This window comes from Cinclus cinclus, chromosome 4 (assembly GCF_963662255.1).
Source record: "Cinclus cinclus chromosome 4, bCinCin1.1, whole genome shotgun sequence".
Classification (NCBI taxonomy): Eukaryota; Metazoa; Chordata; class Aves; order Passeriformes; family Cinclidae; genus Cinclus; species Cinclus cinclus.
In genome coordinates this window covers 25,483,414-25,506,981 of record NC_085049.1, presented here as the reverse complement: position 1 = coordinate 25,506,981, position 23,568 = coordinate 25,483,414, and the positions used below count along the sequence as shown (strand labels likewise).

Below are 23,568 nucleotides of genomic sequence, written 5' to 3'. Positions count from 1 at the left end.
AGCATGCTGTTTGTAATTTCTGTGCTGCTTATTCAAATCAGCTTTACAAAAACAGCTTCAGTGCAGTGTGCACACATGCTCCAGGTTTGATTTTTTAGTTTTACACGGGAAGAAAACCATCAGCTCTGGTAAGAATCTGTTGACTGTGTATGGCTCTAGCAAAGACAGAACATTACAAAAATGCCTCTACCCTCATCTCTCCCCTTGACCCATCCCAGCTTCTTGTACAATAGCCTCAAAAGAGAGGAAAGTGTTTAGTGGCACTAAATAACAGTTTAAACCCATAAAAACATGTTTTCGCTTGGCAGAATTGTCTGGGATTTTGTACCCACTCAGTGTTTTACCAGCTGAGCAAGCCCCAAGATTTCAGAGTAGTTTAATGCTCCCTGCCTGTAGTGCTGTGTTAAGGTGGGTACAAAACTTTATTCCTACTCAGCTTTAGGGAGGCTTGAGAGCACTGGCAGGTGAAAATACTTGCAGAAATAGAAATTCTCATATTGTTGCTCTTACTCAGCTTCCTCACTCCAAAGGTGCACTGGAAGCAAACCATTTCCTCAGTGGGTGAGCAGCCACCTTACCTGACATGGGAGCAGCTGGGTCCTTATTGCTGTTTGTCTCCGTTGCCACAGAAGTTGGCACATCTTCCCCTCTCTCATGCAAGCCCTTGGATGAGCCTTCCTCTATAGTGAGGCAGCCTACAACATGAGAAAACACAAATTTTATCATTCAATAAACACACGGACTTGGCCACATCCAGGACTTCCAGTGCCCCAAATTAAGGACTCACCTGGTACTGGGGCTTTGCTTTCCACTGAAGATGCAAGAGCTTCTGGGGCTGATATTAAGTTATCACTGCCAAAACAATACCCTTTCAGATACTCATCCACATGATCATAGATCTTGATAAAGGATTTTAAACCTTGCACAAGGCCTGACCTGGATGGGATCAGAGTGGCTGCTGATGTTGGCTCCCCACGGTCAGTCTTTGGAGAGAGAGAGAGAGAGAGAGAGAGAGAGAAGAGCATCAGAGTGAAAACTGCCAGTATAAAACTGGAACGCCAAAACTATTCCAGCAGCAAACAACCAGCTGGTAAATGCACACATTCACCCACTAGTCTAAAGCCATCTCAGGAATGTAGTACTCAGATGTGTTTGGGTTTCTGACTCCATGGTTTGCTCCTAATGCCCATTTTCAATGGCCAACAAACATGTTACTGCACCACCACTGTTCCATCTTAACTCTGTGCATCAAGAGAGATCCATTTTCAATGTGTGCAGCTCAAACCCTACAGAGGAGGTGCACAAAACTTCACTTGGCTGTAGGGATCAGACTCATTATTAAGTGTTAATAGCTACAGCGTGAACAAACAGGAGGTTCAGAACACAGAAAATGTGTGTGCTGTGATGTACATCTTAGTGACTGCTTTTGCAGTGATCCAGCTTTGCAATAGTATATGTAATAATTTCCCAGCCCCTTCAGAAGCCTCAAGCCTCACTGGTGTGCAAACAGCAGAGGAAAAAAGCAATTAAAAGCTGGCAGTTTCGCTGATGTTCCTCTAGCTGCCACAGTGTGGTTTTGGACCAGAGTCTTATCACATCACAGGCAAAACCAACATCCTCTTGAGGCTTTTAATTTCGAGGGACGTGCTCTACATGCAACACCCATCTTCTGCATTTCATCCTGGAAGGCTCCAGCTGGCTCATTCTGTTGTTCAGTTGGGCTCTCTTTATGGGTGAAGACACAGGGGGGAGGGGGGACTGACGAGGTTTAAAGGTTTAAGTTGGTAATGACTTGTGCTGAAACACACCCACTGCTGAAGAAAAGTGCTGAGTAGAAGACAAAGCTGGCCCAAACCCACTCCTCTGCAAAAGGAGGAGGAACGAGGCCAGACAGCTCCCTGCACAGCAAGCACCCAAGAGCACTGTTGAAGTGTGTGTGGAGAAACAACAGAAAAACCACACCAGCAGGCAATTGCCTGTGTTCTGGTATCTTTGCCTTCAGAGGACATAGGAAACCTAGCATATGACAGCAGGATGTATCCAAGGGCCCTGGTCAATCCTTAGAGTGACCAACTGCTCCCAGCATCAGGAAGTGCCTTTTCCCTCCTCCCTGCCCTGTTGGAGCTGGGCTGCTCTTGCACAGTCCTGCCCCAGCAAGGTGGATGCTGCTTCTAATGCAAATTCAGGCTATTTTTACTACTGTTATTTGAATTCTCTCATAAGCTTGAGGAAGTGCAGCAATGCATTTGCCTTGTAGAGACCATTGGGTCTGGAAGAGTATCGTAGAGGGAGAATAACATCTCAGATTGAGAAGAAAAATCTAAAGAGCTTTTAAAACTAACACACAGCATCCAAGTAAACAGAAAAGCCCTTGCATCACCTAGAACTGACTGAAAGGATACATTCGGCAGCATGACTTGTCCCTGCTCAGATGGGCACATGGTCAGTGGTTTCTGTTTGCATGAGAAGGAAAACCCTCAATTCAGTTTTTAAAAACTGTAAGATGGCTATCAGGATTGTACATTCCCATGGATTCCACACAAAAGAAAAAAAACCAAAACAATAAAAGAGAAACACCACATTCTGGATTTCCTATAAAATAGAATCACACAGTGGTTTGGACTGGAAGGGACTTTAAAGATCAAGGTTCCAACCAGTGGAAGGGCCACCTTTCACCATCCCATGTTGCTCTGAGTCCCATCCAGCCTTGGACACTTCCAGGGATGGGGCAGCCACAGCTTCTCTGGGCAACCTGTGCCAGGGCCTCACCACCCTCACAGTAAAATCCATTTGCACAGGGCATTAGAGAATGGCACAGTCCTTTTATGAGGAAGAATGGCCAAAGAAGATCCTGAAGCCCATCCCTAACCATTTTCCCCACATCTATCCCTCTGATTAGCATAATAATCCAAGGGTTCTGCATCTCAGCCCATGAATTCTGGCCACAGTCTGATATAACTCCTCCCAATCAATCATTAATATTTGGAAGACCTGTCTGGTTTTCCCACTGCAGTATGACTTCCACATTTATAAATCAAAACAAGAATAAAAAGTCCAAGCTTCACTTGGCTCTCACAACTGCTCCTTTGTTAAGTAGTCCCTAAACTTTTATGGTGACAATGATTTGACACAAATAACTTTAATTACTTGCATGCTGATCTGCTCAAATACATCTGCAACTGCAGTGTAATAAAACCCCAAAGAAAACTAGGGAGACTTTATTGAATAAGGATAGCCAAATTTTCCTATGTGCCAGTGTTTAGAACAGACACCAGGCACAGCCCATTTGTCTTGTCTCTGGGGCAAGCTTTAACACCTTTTGTTTTCCCCATTCAGAACATTCATGTGCAAAGCTTATACTGAAAAGTGATAGCAAGAATGAAAAACGGCATTTTGGAGCCCATCTGGAATTACAGAAAGCCCCACAACAAAGCACAGATCTTTGCACAGCTGTGACTTTCCAGAAGGACTAGATAAAGTAGGAACCTTTGAGAGGATCCTCTTTAAGGGCTCTTTAGTAGCAGCACAAGCTGGGAGTTCTTCACCTGCTCTACCCCAGTGTGCTGAAACCACAAAGTCCCCAGCACTCTTACTTTCTACCCACACTGTACTTTTCTGCTTTGATTTACTACAACCAGACCATGCTGTACTCACAGGTACCACACACCAGCCAAGATCACCCTGAGGCTGGCTGCTCTTTAGTCTCAAAGGTCATTTCCAGGTTCACAGAAACCACTGACCAATATTCTTCCACCATCCCCACACCAATGCCAGAGTTTGTAAAGCTCATTAGAAGCCTTGTGTGGTAGAGCTGAGGTCTAGATTTCAATAGTGAGGATTGAGGCACATCTTAGGTGTGCTGAGCTGCAGTTTCTCTTGCTATTGCCATGAGCAAACTGCAGCTCAAGCTGTAGATGCAGGATTCAGGGCAGCAGGAAAGGCATAGCTGAATACACCAGCTGAAGGAAAGCTCCCCTACAGCAAAGATGGCATTTTTCAGCTGTTACACAGTGCCTGTGGGAGAAAGTGCAAAGAAAGGCAGAACTCCCAACTGAAGCATCCTGTGGCTCCTTGCAGGTGGAGAGAAAGAGCAAAAATACTCAGTTCTTCCCTGGCAGAACCAACTGTTACTGCAGACCCAGCGCTGTCACCAGCATTGAAACCACATTTAAAACACTCCACAGCTAAAAGCATGACCCAGTTGCACATGAACATCAAGACATTTAGTTTTATAACCAAGGTATTGCAGAAACATGCCCAAACAGAAGAGAACACCCCCCACAGCACTCTGCTGACTGATGCCAACTCCATCCACTGTGGAGCAGTGCTGATTTATAGCTGAGCCATCCAGACCTGGGGCTGAGCAAGGCATGAAATGCTTGAGCCTGTTCTAAACCACATCTCAGGCATCAGAGCCAGCACTCACCTCAGCAAGTGAAGAGTCCATCATTGTAATGGAAACAGGAAGGTCTGCATCAGTGTAGTCATCAGCAGAGCATATTTTCCACCTGGCAACACAGGCTTTATTTGCATATTGCCCAAACAACAGTGAGATAGAGTGCCCATTTTCCTTAAGCACATAACAACTGAAGTCACCACACTCTGTGCAGTCAGTCATCTGGTCTCTCTGGGAAAGACAAATTCATCACCAACATCCATCCCTCCTCCCCCAAACAGCAAGAACCACCACCAGTCCTTCTCCCAGCCTCCTCCACACTGCACAATTCTACAGAAAACCAGTGGCAAAAGCTTTGAGAGCTGCTGAGTCTCTTGCTGCAGACTGCCTGCTTCTGCACCTTCAGGAACATCCTTATCTTTTAAAATATTCACTGCAATTCACTTCAGCTTTCATCGTCTCAAGCAGTTCAATCTCTATTTTAAAGATCTAAGGAGGCAGCTTGATAGGCAAGGACCTCAGAATTTCTGCTCTAAGCTCCGAAAAAAAAAAAAAAAAAGGGATTTCTCAAAGCCAATAGAATTTTGGCACCTAATAGGAACGTCAATTGGTAGTTAAACATGGAAAAGAGACAAGAAAATCTAAATCAGGTCTCAGCTCTCCAACATGAAATAGAAACCCCATCACTGTATTTGGCTGGTTACCAGCAGCTCCAGTAAAGAGTTTTGGTGGCTGTGAATAGAAGCAAAGTGCTGCCCTGGATCACCATGAGCTGATGACCAGGAATCTGCTAGATCCTGTTGACACTCGCCCCACTTCACCCCAGAAAGATTATTCTGCCACCTTACCTGCATTCTCCTGATGTCACATCTGAGCCGAACACGTGTCCCACATCACACCTGCCCAAGGTGCAACTCCCAGAGCTCTGCCTGCAAGGCTGGTCCCAGCTGTGCCTAGGAGGGTTATTTGGGCAGGAGGTCTCCAAGGTCAGCGCATCTGTTAAGAAGGACAAGCATGAAGACAGGTGGTCCTTGGCAAAGTTTCATTTAGTTACAAGTTAATTTTTTGGCTAATTCTGAAATCAAGAAGCAGACCAACCAAGCAGAGATGTATAAAAAAGCAACTTCTATCTTGGTAAGAAAGGGTTTGGTTGTGTCACCTCAACTTGTTCTGTAGATGTAGAGTCCAGCAAACTGAAAGAACCCTCTCAGAGAAGCAGAATGCTCTGGTTAAGAGCATGTGCAGCAAAGAAAGATTTGCTTGCATTTCCATCAATATGGCCTAGAATTACACCTGAACATTTACAGTCTGTGTGAGAAGAGCCTCTGTGTGGTACCAGCTCACTGCTGAGAGAAATGCTTGTGTGTGAAATCCCAAATGCAGCACCCTGCAGCTCTGCAATACATAGCTGTCAATGCCTGCTTTCAATCCTTGTAAGGCTTGAGAGTTGCAGAGAAGTTCAAACAACTCAGGAATAAGCAACAGTACAATCTGCTGGGAAAGGTGGGGTGGTTCAGCCTGGAGGAGAGAAGGCTGAGTGGACACAGGCACAGGCTGCCCAGAGAAGCAGTGTCTGCCCATCCCTGGAAGTGTCCGAGGCAACATTGGATGGGGTTCTGAGCAACTTGGGATAGTGGAAGGTGTCTCTGCCCATGGCAGGGGGATGGAATTAGCTGATCTTTAAAGTCCCTCCCCAGACCATTCTCTCACTCTACAATTTTATTCTCAATAGCTCTATTACTGCTCAGGTTGCTAAACCAGGACTGGCCTCAGCTCAGCAGCCAAAGAGCAGGACATCTCAAGATGTGCCAGTCAGAGGGAATGGGAAGAACAGAATTCACACCCTCTGGATGCATACTGACCAGCCTCCTCTCAGGAATATACCTGGATGAATGATTTATACCAATAATTCCTTAGATTTTGGGAACCGTCTGTTCTGCTGATAGACAATCACCTCTTCAAGCCTTTCACTGCAAGCACTGTAATAATGGTTCAGATTCCTGGATTACATGCAGAAATAGGTTAAAGCCCACAACAGACTTTCCACACTCCAGCAGCACACTCAGCACTACTAAGACTGTTCTGTCAACTCTTTCTAAATTTCAGGTGAAAGATAGGAATGTCCAACACTACCAGGTCTTACCTAGCAGAGGGGAGCTGTACCAGTGTGAAACACCCAAGGGCAGTGCCCAGGGAAAGTCAGAGTACAAGGTGGGTCCTTCACTCCATGGTTGTTTGGAGCAATGGAGCTCCTAATTGAAAAAATAAGAAGTGCTGCTGTTCCACCATGCTGAATACATTAATGCCACCCAACTCCCCCCACACACAGGCATCTGCATAATGAAACACCAACAGTTACACAAATACATCTTCTGTGGCTTTTTTGTCTAGAAAAAGCAGAAGAGCTCATATCTTTAAGTGGCAGTACAGTTACAGGAAAAGGCAGGATAATTAAACTTGACACTTGCAACAAAATGTGTTGATTCAAGCTAAGTCTGAAAATAAATCCTACAAAACCAGGCAAGATGAGCCTGAGAAGAGAACAAAGTAGCCACTCAAACCCTGTGAAAGGGGTAAAAAGAAGAATCCAAAACACTATTTCAGCCAGGCCAGAAGTGTCATCTGAAGATGGCATCTGAGAAAACTTCTGAAGTAACATGGGCACAGCTGTTTTTGACTTAACATCACTTAAACAATGAAAAATGGAAAAGAAATTGGAAGAAATGTCATCTTCAGACTCTGATCCTTCTCAAAAAGGAACTTATCACACATCTTTGTTGTGCTTCAGAGGCAGTGGGAACCTGGCTTTGCAAAAAAAAACTTTGGAACATGCTTTTGTATGCATGTAAACACCTGCATGCGCATACACACAGATATTGATCTCAAATTATTTTTAGTGAATGTTTAACTCAAAGTTTCCCATGAGGAACTTTATTTGTTTCTGAGGTGATGAAGAAAACCCCCACCCAAATAAACCCAGCATCCCATTTTAGCAGGCAGTGATCACAACAAGAACCCTTACCTTCCCTTTTACGTGTTCAGTTGACGCGGGCAGCAGAGTGTAGTCAGATTCTAACTCTGCACAGCACTGTTGTAACAGAGAGAGAATTTAAGGCAGGTAGGTAAGGAAAAAAACCCCCACAAAGAAAAATAGAAGGAGCACTGCCCCCATTCTGAGCAAAATGCAACTTTGTCTTTCAAACTGAAAGACTTGCAGCTATCAGTTGCACAACTACAACTGCAAACCTCTGCAGTTGCTACCCCTTGCTACTTTCAGCCTCTAAGTCTCCAGACCCTCATGTACAAATATAAGTTTTATTCAGGCGCAGCTGGCCTCGCTTTGACTCTGCTCCTCTGATGCCCTTGTCACAGCCTAGGGGACATTTCAGCATGTTTGCTGTTAAATATCTTATTGGTTTGAGTTGAATCCAGAGTGCTCAGATCCTGAGCTATAGCATTCCTTACTAGAGCCAGTTGAGGGAAAAAAAAATTTCTCCACAACATTTCCCCCTCCACTCCCTTCCAAAGTTGAAGGAAGTAATTTTATTCAAAGCAAAGCACTCCAGATTTATGCAATTTCCAACACATTTCTCCACAGATGCTTAATAACTTTCACTGCCCATTCCAGTGTCTGGGTACTGAAAAAATTATTACATATGATACTTTAAACATTTGTTTTCAAGCCTGTCTGCAGAAGTGAGGGCCGGTTGTGGGACAAAAGCCACACCAGTGCATCAGGGAAGATTGCCCTCAGCCTCTTATGATAGGATCACCAAGAATTTCTCACAGTGAAGACCTCACCTGTAAACCCTGACATTTTTCCCAGAAGGCTGAAGAGATAAAAATGTGCAGATTTGCACATACAACTTATGCACATGTTAGAAAAGAAGATACCAGGTGCTGCCAAATTGTTTGCAGCTGGTCTCAGCTGTTTGGTGCTTCCACCAGAGCCCCTCCTGTGCAAGCCAACCTTTCCTGCTCCCAGAAAAGGGCACCATACCTGGCACAGAAATTCACAGAGTCGCTTCTGCAGCAGTTCCCATCTCAGGGCATTAGCAGTTGCTATGAAGAGACATTCACAAGTCTAACAGGGCTCCTTACAACTTGGTAACAAGCAACCTGATGTTACAGCACCTATAGTTACTCCTTATCAGAATTTACTACAGTTTGCAGGAGTCTGGTTAAGCCTGCAATAATTTTTTCACAGGAAAGATAAAACACTGGACATCTTCACCTGCAAATCACAGGCAATGCTCTCCTACAGCATTACAGTTAGAATGGCACACTTCCCTGTGGAAACAGACCCCTCAGTTACAGCTTAGGGGAAGAAAAGCATTTGGCCTTTCCACCTGACATCCTGAACAAAAGTTATAAAGTCAATGAGCTTTGTATTTAGGAAGCATTTTCCCCTCTTACCATGCAGGTGGGAGAAAATAGGGGATTGGCATAGATAGGTGAGGAGACCTCAGCCCAGCCACCTCAGTCAGAAGAGGCATCAGACCTGTCTGGCTTTCTACAGGAACCAATGTAAAGCATTTTTATTCTTTCCTTCAGTGCCAGACTTGTTTTTCAGCCCTGCTCTTCATAATGCTTTGCAACTGCCCTACACATCTGCCAGTCTATTTATCTACAGAAAGATTTCAGTAAAGTAACTGGAGTAATTTAAAGCCAAGGTCATAGCCATTTTCAGGGTGGTGGCATTTCTTTAGAGGTAGACTTTTTTTTGGGGGGGGGGGGGGATGTTGGTACCACTGTGACTAAAAAACAATCTAGTCTCACATGTCTGGGGTCCCCTCTCAATCTGCTCAAGCTCCCTTGGCAGAAGAGTTTCATCTACTCAGAGCTGGAAAATGGCAAACTATTTCCACTGTCATGCCTCTTGCTAAAAGCAAAATAAAGCAACTGCACAGTTTGAGGGAAGCATGAAAGCAACATGAGCACACAGACATGAACAGCACCATAACAATGGTGAGAGGAGGGAAAGCACAGTTTGGGGCTGTTTCTACTTTATCAGTGCAAAGTTGTGCCTTGGAACTAAAGCAAAGGATCCCAGGGAATTTTTCCTGCAAGAAAAACTGTGGTTTTGCATGGAGTTGTTAGCAATTCATGCATACATGTTGAGCACATATAGTAAGTGCCATAAAATTCAGAGGGCTCAGGTAAGTCAAATCCCTTTTCTGTAAGAAAGTGGTCAGACTCCAGGGTTAGGAAAGAAGACAACATGTTCTGGACTCAGACCTCTGCATTATTTAATTACCCAGGTGTTTGAGGTGCTGATTTCAGGAAGTGAGTAAGAAAGGCAATATGAAGTTTCCATAGCTCTGTGACAGAAGTTGCACATGTACAAGGCAGTGACAGGATTGTTTTCCACTAAAGAGCAGCCCAACACCACATAGATATTCAAAAACACAGAGCAAACACAAGCAGCAAAGAACACAGAACATATAAAACACAAGTATTTAGTTCAAGAAGCTTAAGAAAAAAGTATGGTTTTGTTAGGGAGACGGGGGGGGGGGGGGGGGGCAACAGCACTTGTGGTAAAGGAGTACCTGTGCCACCCAGGGAGTTACTACTCCCCCCTCCTAGGGCTGGGGGTTTTATTGGGAGCTTCTGAAGCTTTGGTGGATCCCAAAACTCACTCCTTGGGATCCCACCTGCTTCTCAGCTCAGGTAGTGGCTGATCTCTTCAAGGAGAAGGAAAGGTAGCAAAAAAGGGGGAAAAAAAAATCCCAGAACAACAAGTAAGACCCTATGGAACATTTTACTGGATGACCTGCAGATCAATCCTGTTTTCCCTTGGTGTAACTAAACCCTAAAGTACTTGCTCATGCTAAACGTGAATGCTGGCACATTGCCAGAAGTTACTCACTTTTGTGGTCCTCCACCTTCTCCTGAAGCAACTGGCAAGTGCTTGCTAAAGCTGCATTCACATCCCTGAGCTTCTGCTGCTCAGAAATGGCTTCCTCCAACTTGCTTTTCAAGGATGCTGCTTCCTCACAAGCAGAGTGAAATGCTTCAACTTGATCCTCCGCCTGAACACAAAACAATATTCAGGGAAAAAAAATAAAGGAAGAAGAACCAAAATAAAGCAGCCTGGCTAGCACAAGGAGACTCTACAGTTCATGTAAATGAAACCAAACTGCATCTGTTCTTTCTCAGGAAGTGATAAAGCTCCCTCTGAACTTCTGCATTTTTACATTGGGGTGGACTGTGTATGGAAGCTATTTTTGGGTACCTTTTTTTTCCCCCCCCCTTTTCTTTTTTTTTTTAAGCCACCACAAATATGCAATGCTGCCTCTTTCATCAGCAAACCGTTGTCACCACCCCCTCAAATTTGACTTCCTCTGCTGGTTCCACTTTTGCAGGGAGGCACACCATTCCCAGCGTGCGATTCCCTTCCCCGAGGGCAGCCGCGCATTGGACGTGGCCCTTGGCATCACCTGGCTCCCTGCACAGAGGGAACTGGGCTGACCCTTACATGCTTGGTAGCTTTCTGCAGCTCCAAACGCAGGGCTTCTGCCTGGCCAGCAGCTTCTTCTTGTAGCTGTTTGGCAGTTTCTATCTCGTGCTGCCTGCAGGGCGAGAGAGCACAAACCATAACCAACGTAGCGCGTTAGTGAAGGTTCGGAGCAGGCTGGCCCGGGAGGTGACACACTCTGACTGCTGGCACCTGCATCCAAAGTCAGCTGTCACACACTGCAGTCCCCCAGGAACCAGCACCAGGCAATCAGACACGGGTTTTTTACCAGCAGGAAGGGGATGAAGGCTTTTCTCTGTGATGTTTCTGGGTACCATAGGGGAGGCACCAGAGAACTGTCAAGGAGCAAGAGCTCGGTGGGGCAAGCTTTTGCAATTAGGACAACAGATTACGTTTTCTTGGGGTTTGGGAAAAATAGTGGATGGATATAGAGTCAGTCATTCTAGAAAAAGATACCCTGGAGCTATTACTGCTTCACTGGATTAATTTCTCAGTGTTTGAGAGGGAGTTTCTCTTGACAGCAAGCAGATGCCATCAGAACAGGTGCTAAAGAGGATTGATTCCAATGAAACCCCTCTTTTCTACTGTAGAAACCGTTGCCCATTTCCTCTCCAACTCACCTCAGCTTTTTTTTTGGGGGGGGTGGGGAGAGAGGGGGTTGCTTTCATCAGAAACAATTTTGACACAGAGGCAGCTTTAAGAAACCAAGCCATCAGTATTTTTAATCAGCTCTTTTCCAGGTGTAGGGAGAACATGTAGGAGGTGGTTCAGTGGAAGCTAAGTCAGGCAGAAGTGTGGTACAGCTGCTCTGTGCCAGCTCTCTGCCAAGCCCTAAGGACATCCCAAACCCAGGGACAGGGCTCCGAGCAACCTGAGCTAGTGGAAAGTGTCCTGCCCATGGGAGGGGCATGGAACTGGATGATCTTTAAGGTCCTTTCCAGCCCAGGCCATTTTATGATCATATTTCAAAGATGACAACTCATAGAAGGAACCGTATGGCAAAAAAAGGTTACATTTTCATATTTAATGACAACACACTGAAGCTGCACCTGTGGGAAATTGAGACATTGTCTTCCCTGAACCTCACAACAGTATCCCAAAGCAAAAATACCTGCAGACAGATATTTAACAGCTCTCCGATTAAATATCTTGTTTCACACAAACCAAAAAACAGTTTTTTTTTAATGGGTGCACCTGCTCAATAGGCAGTGCCCTTGTACTTTGACTTCACATCTGTGGTCTCCCTGGTGGTTTCAAAGACACCTCCAAGACTTTACATCAGTGTAGACCTTGTGCTAAAACCAGACCCACTCTCCAAAACATAAGATAATTTCCTCTGTGCAAAAATTTCTTGATAATTCAGTAGACTTTGTTTCACAAAAAACCCACCCCAAAATAAAATACTAAGCAGCTAAGCAACCAGGAAAAAAACCAAACAAACAAAAAAAAAACCCCAAAACCAAAAAAGCCAAACCAAAACCCAACACCCCCCCCAAAAAAAGATAGACATGATTTGAAGGGGTACCTAGCAGAGAGCTCTTTCCTTAAGTGAAGTTGCTCTGTCTTGGTTCTCCTCAGGTTTCCTGCCACTCGAATAAAATCCTTGTCTAAGGACTCCTTGCATTTTTCCAAAAGCTGGAGTTTCTGTGTCCAAAGATGTCTTTTTTCTCCTAGCTCTTGCTTGAGAGCCTGTGGAATTTTATATTTTCCATGTGATTAGGGGAGGAGAAGAGCCATAGATTGAGCCAGAGCCTTAATTTACATGGTGAGAACTGCTCTACCGATTAATATCATCACCTACAACCCACACTATCAGAGTAAAGATACAACTCCACCAACAAGGTGCCCAGATACAGCAACAAAAACTATAGCTCATAAGAGGAAGTTCTAATAAAGATCATCTTGCAGGAAGCCCTATAATTGATAATTTAGGCTTCTGTGGCCCTTTTCTCAAAGTACAAGTGGTACCAAATTGAGTTTGTATTACACCAAAATAAATGAAATAACCAAGAACCAATAAAACAGTCTTTCCATTTGTCATGCATGCCTAGCAGATGATCTGCCCCAGGCATTACCCCCACCACAAAGGATTTAGATTTACCTCAGGCTTGTAGGAAGGAAAAGGGTAAAAATTAAGTGCTAGGTAACACTGAACTCTATTTCTCTGAACAGTGACTTGCAGTATAAAGTACTGAGAAGAAGAATCCAGTGCTCTCTCTCTGACCTTGCTCAACTGAACACATGAAAGAGTGTCCTCAGCTTTTAAAGAATGCTTAATGAGAGTCAAACAGAGGTCAGGAAAGAATGAAGTTTATATTCCTGGGATTTTGCAGCAGTTCTAAGGAGAAATCATAAATCTTACAAATACAGGCCACATTATCTGCTTGAAAGTTGGAGTCTAATGCTCATGAGCTTCAAATAAAAAAAATAAAAAAAGTATAAGCACATCAAGTATTATGCTTTAAAGAAAAAAGCAGATTTGCTGGTAGGTTTCCTGGCATGACATGGGATATGACCATGTGCCCACATCCTGAGGACCTGTTTTCTCAGCTAAGGCAGGCAGCACTCACTCAGAAATACCATGATTTTGACATTGAAGTAATATAGGCTTACCAGGGCACACATACCAGTCTTATCTCTCAGCAGAAGGGGAAAAAAAAGATTTTGCTGTCACTATATATACCTCAATATACACATATATACACAAAAAAGGTAAGTTGGCTCTATATCTAATCTCCTTTAAAATGCTTTTGAAAATAATAAACCCCAGCAAAACATGTCCATAATATATTTCACTATTTCACAGGAAATAGTGGGCAAGGCTTCTAAAGACTACTTCTGTTGACAAACTAATTAAGTGTTGAACCATGCACTTTCTCTGAAGCTAGAAGCAGCTACTTTGAATGTCTTTTTTTGGATCTACTGGTCAGCTCCAGGCAAGAAATTTCACACATGTCTGACTTCTTCTGTCTAGGTGAAGATAATTTTTGACATGATATAACTTCCCATTCCCCAGAGGACCATAAAGGATGGGACCTCTTATTTTGAAAGGTTTTTGTTCTGTCTTGATCCTCTGATAGCTCAGCTTCCAAATGCACCACTCTTTAGAAGCCAGAATAGGATTCATTTGCAACAATCAACTCCAACCCCCACATCAGAAGTTTAGCTTCACATGTTTAACAGCAATATGATCCCAATGTGAATGTAACTCCACAAGCGTTTTTCAGCTCTGACAGCTTTCAAGGAGATTTTCAGTCAAGAGCAAAAAGCTACAGCCATTAATGAGCCAGCAGTTTGCTAGAGTCTACCCAAAGTCACATCTGTGCAAAGACAGTGAGATAATTGTACCTTTTCTAAGGGGAAGGTTTCAGGATTCACCTGAAAAAAAAAAATAAAAAAAAAAACCTGTCTCCAGGACTGGATGGCACCCAGTAATTGCTCCAGCCCTGCCCAGGAAACATTAAGGCCCAGCTACACCATTCTGCAGCAAAAGAGGGGAAAAAAAAAGGGAAGTCTTCTGCCCGAAGAACCAACGTCAAGCAGCACATCACATCCCCTGGTAGGGCCTGCTGTCTCCCAAGGGAGAGGAATTGAGGGGTTTGACATCTATTAGGGAGCTGAAAACCAGCATTAATGTACAGCTTGGGGTTGCTGGAACATCCCTAACAGCAGATCAGCAGAAAGGAGCAGGTTAGAGAAAAAGCCACATCCAAGCAGATGGAAATTCTGGGAATGGTGCTGTTATAGGGGAGAGGAGAAGGGAACAAAAGTGTGTTCACAGGCATTTACTACTACACAGAGAAGATATTTTTACAGTACCTCGAGCAAAATTATGTGCTTGAAAGCCTCACTAGAGGTATGAGGAGTAGGAGAAATGAGTTATGCAAGATTTAAGTTGTAAAACAAAGTTTTGTTGAAATTTTTCCTGTGGAATATACCCAGTAAAAGCATAACTCTTTGCCTTTCACAGCAAAATAAACCCTATGAAGGCTTGGATTTGGAAATTTGGTTATAAAGCCTCCTCTGCTAATTGACCTGGTTGATCTGCCCTTTCTTTCAAGTAGAGTTTTAACTAAGGGAGCTCTTGCACAACACAAGCCAGCAAGAGCACAGCATGTAAATGAACAGCAATCATCCTCTTCCCTCCCCAAAAACCCCAGTAATAGATAGAGGACATGTCTCTCCATGCAGGTACCTCTTACCCACTGATGGGTTTTGATCTCCAGTAATAAACACATCATGCAGCAGCAAGATACCCACCTGAAGTTTTTGCACAGTCCTGCTATTTCATTAAATGCTTTAGATAAACAGTTACTTACCACAAGTTTTCTTTCCCAAGCCTGTTGCAGGTCCTCATCAGGATCTTTCACCCATTCTAATGAACCCATGACAAGCTCCTCTGCTTCAGAGGCTTGCTCTTGCTGAAAAAGAAAATAAACCCCAGAACAATCTCCCCAAACTCCAGCATTTTTAGTGCTCATCTGGAACAACTCTGCCCAGAATTACCCAGGATATAAATTAGTGTTAGTAGGAGCCAAGTGATCTTGTTAAACGATTCCCTCCAATCTCAAACTACTCTTCTTTTTCAAAAGGAGCAAATATAATCTGATTATCAATGCCTGGAGAATTCCTAATTAAACTGCTGATCGAAGACAACACCCTCATCCACGTAAGTTTTGCCACTGACCAGGTTTTGCATGATAGTCTTGAATTTTTCTCCTGCATATTCAGGCCCCTGAAGCAAAAGCAGCACTTCACGGTCCAGTGTTTCATCCAGGGATGTCCGTTCAGTCCTGATCATCTTGGAAGGGATGGAATAGCCAGATGGTTTGTTTTGACATCCCCTTATTACAAACCAGCATCAGTGACATTTAGACTTTCCTAAAGGAGCACTGGTCTGCATTTACTGGAAGGTCAGAGTTACCAAAACCTGAGACTTGGAAAAGCCATTTCAAAATCATCACATCAATGAGGATTTAAAAAAAACCTCAACAAAAACAACAAAAAACCCAAGTCAGCCAAGCTGCTGAGTGATTCAGTGTAAATATTCATGTCACAGTAGGCAAGAGGAAGTCAGTAGTTAGTTATCTTTATTCAGAGGAATCTTTACTGAGTGATGAATAAGCAGAGCCCTTCCTCACAGGTGACTTGTTGCTGCAGCTTTGGAAGGGCAAACACAGTGACTCACTGGGGCTCTGGGGAGCTGCAATATGGGATGATACCTTCACTCCTCAAAGCTGCCTAGACAAGCCTACCTCTCCTTTCTGGCCCTGAAGATTTAGTGTATTTGTACACTTTTGTTCTTGTTGCTGTATATGCTAACTCTTTGCAAATGCACTTTGTACAAGAATAAGCAGAACTCACTCAGCAGCATCCCTCAGTTGTCACCTGCACTGCACAGCTTATAACTGAAGGGGAAGCAGCACACAGGGAAGGACAGGACTCTACAGATTTTCTAAGGGAATGGGAACAGGATAGCCCAGCTTAAAATCAGAACCAGAGCCATAACTGTACCAGGATGCTCTGCCTAAACTAGTGTAAAACAGCTTTAACAACACCCTACTTGCAAAAATTATCAGCAGTGGACTGAGAGGGGGAGGACAGTGGTGCAGGGAATCATGCTGTTGGAGAATGCCAAGACCAGCCTGATTCCTCAACCCCAAAATTAAAAATTCTGAGGATATGAAGAACAATGTTTCCTGACAGAAACTGGCACAGGTGAGGAAGTGGCAGGTGAAGTTCCTGACAAAGGACCCAGCTGAGCTGGCACAGCTGGCCTGGAAGAATCTGATAGTCAATCACTTTATACCATATAAACCCAGTTCCACTTTTTAAAGTCAGGGGCTTCTGACACATCCCTTGTAGCAGGGTGTGTGTGGAGATCCCTTCCTCAAGTGGGGACAACTTCAAAGTTACTCCTCAAATCTGAACGAAAGATCTGCCCATGGTGATCAATGTGGGTAAGTAACAACAAATGATTCCACAATTATTAACCTGGAAATTATTGGATTAATAGCTAGTGCACTGTACAAGCAGTTACAAGTAAATAATTCTGATTAAAGTCTCGCAGCCTAATCATTATCTTCTATTTACATAAAGAACTTATTTGATTCATTTAAATATATTTGGTTTGCCATCAGAGATGCTTATCAGAGTTCCTCAACAATACATTAGATTAAGACCCAACGACTTTGTCAAGATCTCACTCTAATGCTGAATTTCCTTTCTCACTAAAGTCAACTTCAAAGAAGAAAAAGTCTCTCTTTCACAAGTCAAAAAATTATTGTTCACATCTGGTGTAGGCAGCACAAGAAGCAGACTGTCAGTTACTTTCCACAGCATAAAAGCCTTTATGTATTGGAAAGCTGCTATCTTCTCCTATCAGTCTGTCCAGCTAATGCATGACCCAAGATCCTCCAGATTTACTCTGCAGAGCAGAGGGAGCTTGGAACTGGATTAGCTTTAATGTTTCTTCCAATCCATGCCATTCTAGGATACTGTGAACTAATTTTTCATGTCTACAAGTGTTTGGTTTGCTCTTCTTTGGACTGTCTCCAAGGCATTTGGAACAATATTGCAACCTTCTCATTCTGTGCTTACATGCTAGGAATAATGGCTTCAAATTCCAGAGTTATCAAATCATCTACAGGGAATGAGCTTTGTTCTGCCTCTGCTGATGCAAGACAATTGGGAAGAAATTAATTGAAGGTTTAATTCCTACCTCAAAAGACTGTGCAAGCTCCAGTTCACAGTGCAGTGAATTAACCCCTTCAGGAATATTGCTGTTAAATTTATACAGCAATGGGAAACTCAATCCATTCCTAAAAGAAGGAGGAAAAAATTTTGTACCAGTCTTGGATTTCTGATGAACTGCCCTTCCTGGGATTTTCACAATACTCACGAGATCATCTCTTGCTGCACATGTTGGATGTTCTCCAGCAGTTTATTTTTTTCAGCCCGCAGTGTCTAAAACATTCATGGGGTCTGGTTAGAGGCTGCCTTTGCTATGCAGAATCAGCACAGGCCAAGCCCAACCCAACTCAAACCATACCTCTATTACTGAGGAACACTCCACAATGGTTAACTTGAGTTCCTTGATGTCCTGCTCCTTCTGCAGAGATTGTGGAGAGAAAAACAAAACCAAAATCTTATTCCATCCTCCATCACAGCAGTAAGAGGTATGATTTAGCTTGAGCAGCAGCCTGAGTATGACATAGAAGTAGTTGGGAATTTAAAATAATACAGTGAGTTGCCTTGCGTATTAACTAACAGAAAGCATTCAGATGACCTTTTCTACCTAAATTGTGAAATTAAAACCTTTTCCAGGTGCTGTACTTGAATTTATTACTCACCTGGTTTCAGGTCCAACAGATTAAAACTAGACAGAAGTACTCTAGTTTTAGCTTAAAACACGTCTATGTTGTATGCCAGCAGGAGTTTTAATCCCAACTGACCCTTCAAACAAGTTGCAATGTTCCAAGTCTACTTTTCATTATTAGAGTGTAGCACTCCCTAGATTAAATGTGACCTAAAAAGGCTGAGAAAGAGTCAGCCCTCATAGTAGGGCTGAGGAATTGGTAGGAAAAAAACCACCTTTTATCAACTAGCAATGAGCTCCAGTGAGGTTACACCATTCCAGTAAATGACACTGCCTAGACAACAGAGAATTTAAGAGAAAACAAGAATTTTGTAGTAGGAGCTCTTGTCCTCTCACACTTGTATGAGCTCTTCCTACTCTGTCATTAAAAATCATTGAGGCTTTTGAAAGAGATGAAGTGCACAGAAAGCCAAGCATGAAGAATGAGGTTATGAAATCAGATTACCCTAATCCCAACAAGTAAAGTCAGTTTTCCACACCCGTTTCTTCCAAATTACATCAACCACTCACATTTAACCACATATAATCTGGCAGTCTACTTTCAAAACTACCATTTAGTCAATAGACTAAGAGAGCCTTGTTGAAATAAAATTATACTACAGAGCTCACAAAAGCTTTGAAACATTCAAGTAGGAGAAAGTGAAAGCTATTTTTTAAGAAAGAATTTAATAAATTTGTGCCCTTAAGCTGTTCCTGGAAAAACAAACCAAAACTATTAAAAACACTCCGCTACAAAATTATCAGCTGGACAAAAAAGAACTGAACTCTGGTGTTATTATTTGAATTCAGTTGCAGCCACTCTGCAGGGAGTCCAATAGTCAAATATTTTATCAGGAGATTCATAGCCTGTTCTGCTATATAAGTATTCCACTGGCATAGGAGGCTCTTTGCATAATTCATTAATCCAGAGAATGCCAGCACATTTGTATAGACTTCTATCTTTGTTTTCTAGAATAAAATGCATGTTTAAAAACATCAGAAGTGTTCACACCTCAGCAAAGCCCAGATAATTACACCTGAGCAATAAAAGGACATTTCCTTTTTCATTGGCCTCCAAGTCACCATTTCTTGTTTGACACAAAATTTCAGTAAAAGACATGAAAGGAAAGACCTTCTGTAGGTCCCTGCTGAACAAAGTAGCCTTTAGAAGTTTCTGGACATTTTGTCTGAAGTTTGCAAGTTGGTTTTAACAGGCTGTAATTTAAAAAAAAACAAAATCCTGAAACCTTTAATTATGCTGACTCATAACCAGGTCCTAATGTAGAGCTCGCCTACTTTGAAACCATTTATAGGATCAGGTTCTGCAGTGTGAGAAGAGTAGAAACAAAAGTCCCACAGTGAATACTACTGTCTTGCCTTTTTACAAATCATCCCATCAGTAGAGACCAGGAACCTGGGCCTGTGGAATCTGTCCCTTCCCATGGCAGGGTGTTGGAACGAGGTATCATCAAGGTCCTTCCAACCCAAGCTATTCTATGACTGTGTGGCTTTCAGCTGGTAATAAAGTAAAAGCAACTAACCTGGATCAGGCTTGCCTCTTTATTCACCACAGTGCTCTCATAGATATGGGCTTGGATCTGAAGAATGAAAAGATGAGAAGTAAACCTAAATATCAGTACATGATAAGAGTCTGTTCCTATCCCTACTAGGAAGGTAAAAAGAGCATCCATGCTCCTTGCTTAGAAAAACCAAATTCTTATTTGAATACCTTGTGTGGCGTTTGTTTCAAACACCAAGACCTTGTACCCAGCAAAGAGTGAAAGCATTCTCAACTTTGTTTCCTCTTGTCTGTCCAGGCCAATACTTTCAGCAACATCTCTCAAAGCATGATATTAATGTATTTTCTTGAATAGCGACTGAAAGGTATCCAAAAAGTTCAATTTGGAGGAAAGAATGAAACTGTGGATTGTTTCTATCAGCCTAGTTTTTAGCCTCCTGACAGCAACTTCCTTGGTGAAAGCTGCCATGCTCTCCAAGCTACTATTTCATTGCAGTCCTTCAACACAGAGGTTCAGGGCTGTTCGCCTTCCAGCAGCAAAAATTCCCCCTTCACTAGACCCAAGTAAAATTCCAGGTTGACTTTTTATTCCTCTCAGCTTTGAAATGCTTACTTGAAGTTGCGCCGCATTTTTAGACAGCTCCAAAAACTTCTTTTGCAGCCCATCGTTGTCCATTCTATTCTTAATAATCTAAACAAGATACAGAGTGTTTTAGGCACAGCTGAATGGATTGACAGCTTCTCCTTGAAGAAACCAGGCAAAAATGACATCTCCACCCCCAAGCTGCTGCCTACTCTCAAGCACTACCAACATTTTTGCACATTGCATGTGTTTGCCCCACCAAAACTGCTGCTGCTCCTTCTCCCACCCAGAGCACCAGTAAAAGATAAAACCCCACAAAATATGATTTATAACCATTACCAGACCTAGAAAGCTAAAGAAAGTCAGCCCTAGAGGATGAAAACTGTTTTCAGGAAGATGTGGTTTAATAGATATTAGGACTAAGGAGCTTTGCAGGAAGACTGATCTTAAGGTGCTTCTTTTCTTCATTATGTTTGATTTAACCTGTTTCTCCATTTCCTCCTGAATAGTCTGAAATACAATCTGTAAGCAAGCATTAAAACATGACATAATTTTAAGAAATGAACAACTCTTCTCTGAATAGAAAACAAGCCTAAGGATACTCTGCTAATAGAGCTGCAGTCCCTAAAAAACTCCTGTAGGTCTTGGCCAGCGTCAATGGATCCATCTGTGGGCGGAGACCTTATCCACTGCATTTTTTTTATTATTTTTGTTACAGATTTCTGGTGTTACAGCTCTATAAAAGATTCTTCCTTTGGATCTTCAAGGAGGAAAACAGAAGTGAATATGAAATTATAAAGTGTTGGATGGAGATTGTTTCAATATAGAGTTTGTGTATCTGTAGCCGTGGGAACCAGGAGTACATGGAATTTGCCTTGGAAAAAAGGCAGTGGTGGGGGAGAAGTAGTTTGTCTCTGTCCCTATGCTTCCCTAATCTCATAGCCTTACTTACCCAGCAAGTGGAAAATATGAAGCACAGTGCAACCTCAAGATATGAAGTTCTATGACAAATCAGCCTTTTAAAATGTTAGATATTTTGATAACCTAATTAGCATGCAAGGCTTCAAAGTCTGACAAACATTTCACTTCCTAATGGCAAATTTCAGCTAGGCAAGAACATGTCAAAACATGATTTATTTTACCTCTTCCTGGAGAGAAGTAACTTTGATGTTGAGAGACTGATTTTCTTTTTCCTGATCAAGTTTAAGGGAAACAAAAAGAAATGTAAGTAATAGAACAAGAGGAAAACAGAATAGCTGGTTTTAGCATGTCAAGTTCAACACTCAAAAAGCAGCAGACCACAAACACATCCAGAGCTGTGGTGTTGAATCACTTTGTTTCAGATTCTCCCACAAAAAGAGGAGAGCTAAGGCTGGTGCAGCTCATGAGCTGTCACTGAAGGTCCAGAGAAGGTCTTAATGCTGACTTTTTAACAGCCTGAGCAGCCACATCCCTGTTACAGCAAGGTGTGAGGTGACGTACAAGGGAGACAAGAAGGAAGAGCACCTACTAGCTGTTTGTTCTGCCAAAGAATCTGCTCTCTCTTCTCTTCTGACACGTTCATGCTGTTTCTTGCTTCCTCTAGCTCTTCTTCCAGGGATTTGGCTTTCAACACAGAGTGCTGGACACTGCACAGGGGGAAGCAAATCCAGAGAAACTTCAGCCAGTTAATGTTGGTTGTTTAGATAGGCTAGAAATAAGAGTATTTTTAGAAGCCACCAGGGACTTATTTTTTGGCACAGACACTTAACAGAGGAGCAACAATCAAGTTTAAGCCCATCATTTGTATCCAGAAAGCAAAAGCTCATGGTTCTTCTGTTTTTCACTTCCTTCCACTCACTCTTACAGTGAGGGATGAAACCCCATCCAAGACAGGGGGTTGCAAACAAAGCTTGGTTAAATATGAAAAAAAAAATTAGCCTGTTGCAGTTAAATATATCAGGTTACCCAAGCACAAATACACCTTTACAACACTTCATGGTTTACAGATGGGGAAACCATTTCAGTTCAGTATTCAAGGATGGATTCTGCACCATTTTCTTCTACTAATCTGATAAAGTCCAAACCATGCATTAAAGCAACAGGCAAGGCAATCCTGCAGAGCAGAGCATCCCAGAGCAGGTGGTCCCACATAAAGGCACACATCCCATGCCAGATACCCTGCAGAATCCTTGCCTTAATCTCCCCTGAAAACCCTGGGAACAGCTTGGCAGCTGACCAAACCATATCACAGCATAATTATTTAGGCCAGATAAACACAATGAAGAACAGGCTTGTACCCATGGCACAGATATGTTCCCAGGCCACAGGAAGGCTGGACAAGTGACACAACTCACCTCAGTCCATCAAATGAGTAGCAAAATAGCTTTTAGACACTCATTTCCCTTCTGCTCTGCAACAAGAATGTGGTCTAGGATTGGAAGCCTTCCAGCACTTGGCTCTTCTCTTATTATGCCTCTTTTATATATATTTTTGTTACTTTGTTTGTTTGCTTTAGCCTGAGATTTTCCCTGTGTGCACCCACACCAGCACGTGCTGCAGGAAGCTGGCTCTGAGATGAATGATTTTATAAGAACCAGGAGGGACAGAGCAGAACAACCAGGCTAAAGCTTACAGATACTGCATAGAGGCAAGAGAGCCACTGTGATCAAGCAATGGTGAGGACAAAAGCATGAGATCAAGGCTGGAAGTTGACAGCTCTGCCCATGGCAAGCCTGGTGCCATCAGGGTCCCCCACCTTTTTAATTGCTGACGTAGATGCTCATTATCTGCCAGGAGCTTGCTGTTGGTCTCATCCACAGCTTCCAGGGTGAGCTTCAGCTTGTTGTTCTCTTCCTGAAGCTTCTGGTTGTTGTACTGCAGGTCCGCAACGCAGGTTATCAAGTCAGAGGTCTCCCTGTTCCAGTACCAAAGACAGGAAAGAGTGAGAAAGGTGATTTCATCTACTTCAGATTTTTAAACATCCTACTGAACTGATTAGAGGTGAGGGGAAGAGTCCACAGAGGACTTGTGATGCTGCAGTGTCCAGTCATTTGCTCTGCAAGAGATAATGGAGCATTTTCAAGTCAGTTCTCCAGTTTTATGGGCACCAAGAAGTTTTGGTTTTAAGCACTTTTTGTGCTCCCTACAACTGGAGTTTGCTGTCAGAAAGTGCCACAGCCGGATGTCTGCATGAGAGTGCTTCAAGATTTTGCTAATCACCTCTTGGGCCACCAACGATGCTTCTGTACTCCCT

The 23,568-nt window shown here is 43.0% G+C and overlaps 1 protein-coding gene across 1 annotated transcript in view; it reads right to left on the bottom strand.

The window, feature by feature from the left end:
* IRAG2 (inositol 1,4,5-triphosphate receptor associated 2) overlaps positions 1-23,568 on the bottom strand; it is a 37,256-nt gene that overhangs the window by 7,780 nt on the left and 5,908 nt on the right. The window contains exons 7-27 of the mRNA XM_062492490.1: positions 23,071-23,229; positions 21,844-21,961; positions 21,476-21,526; positions 20,364-20,441; positions 19,773-19,829; positions 17,926-17,985; positions 17,776-17,840; positions 17,596-17,695; positions 15,562-15,675; positions 15,194-15,295; positions 12,400-12,563; positions 10,875-10,968; positions 10,266-10,428; positions 8,397-8,458; positions 7,419-7,484; positions 6,540-6,648; positions 5,245-5,392; positions 4,427-4,508; positions 937-983; positions 788-852; positions 579-695 (exon numbers count right to left, since the gene is read on the bottom strand). Coding sequence (XP_062348474.1) covers positions 579-695; positions 788-852; positions 937-983; positions 4,427-4,508; positions 5,245-5,392; positions 6,540-6,648; positions 7,419-7,484; positions 8,397-8,458; positions 10,266-10,428; positions 10,875-10,968; positions 12,400-12,563; positions 15,194-15,295; positions 15,562-15,675; positions 17,596-17,695; positions 17,776-17,840; positions 17,926-17,985; positions 19,773-19,829; positions 20,364-20,441; positions 21,476-21,526; positions 21,844-21,961; positions 23,071-23,229 — 2,021 coding nt within the window. The remainder of the gene's footprint in view (positions 1-578; positions 696-787; positions 853-936; positions 984-4,426; positions 4,509-5,244; positions 5,393-6,539; positions 6,649-7,418; positions 7,485-8,396; positions 8,459-10,265; positions 10,429-10,874; positions 10,969-12,399; positions 12,564-15,193; positions 15,296-15,561; positions 15,676-17,595; positions 17,696-17,775; positions 17,841-17,925; positions 17,986-19,772; positions 19,830-20,363; positions 20,442-21,475; positions 21,527-21,843; positions 21,962-23,070; positions 23,230-23,568) is intronic.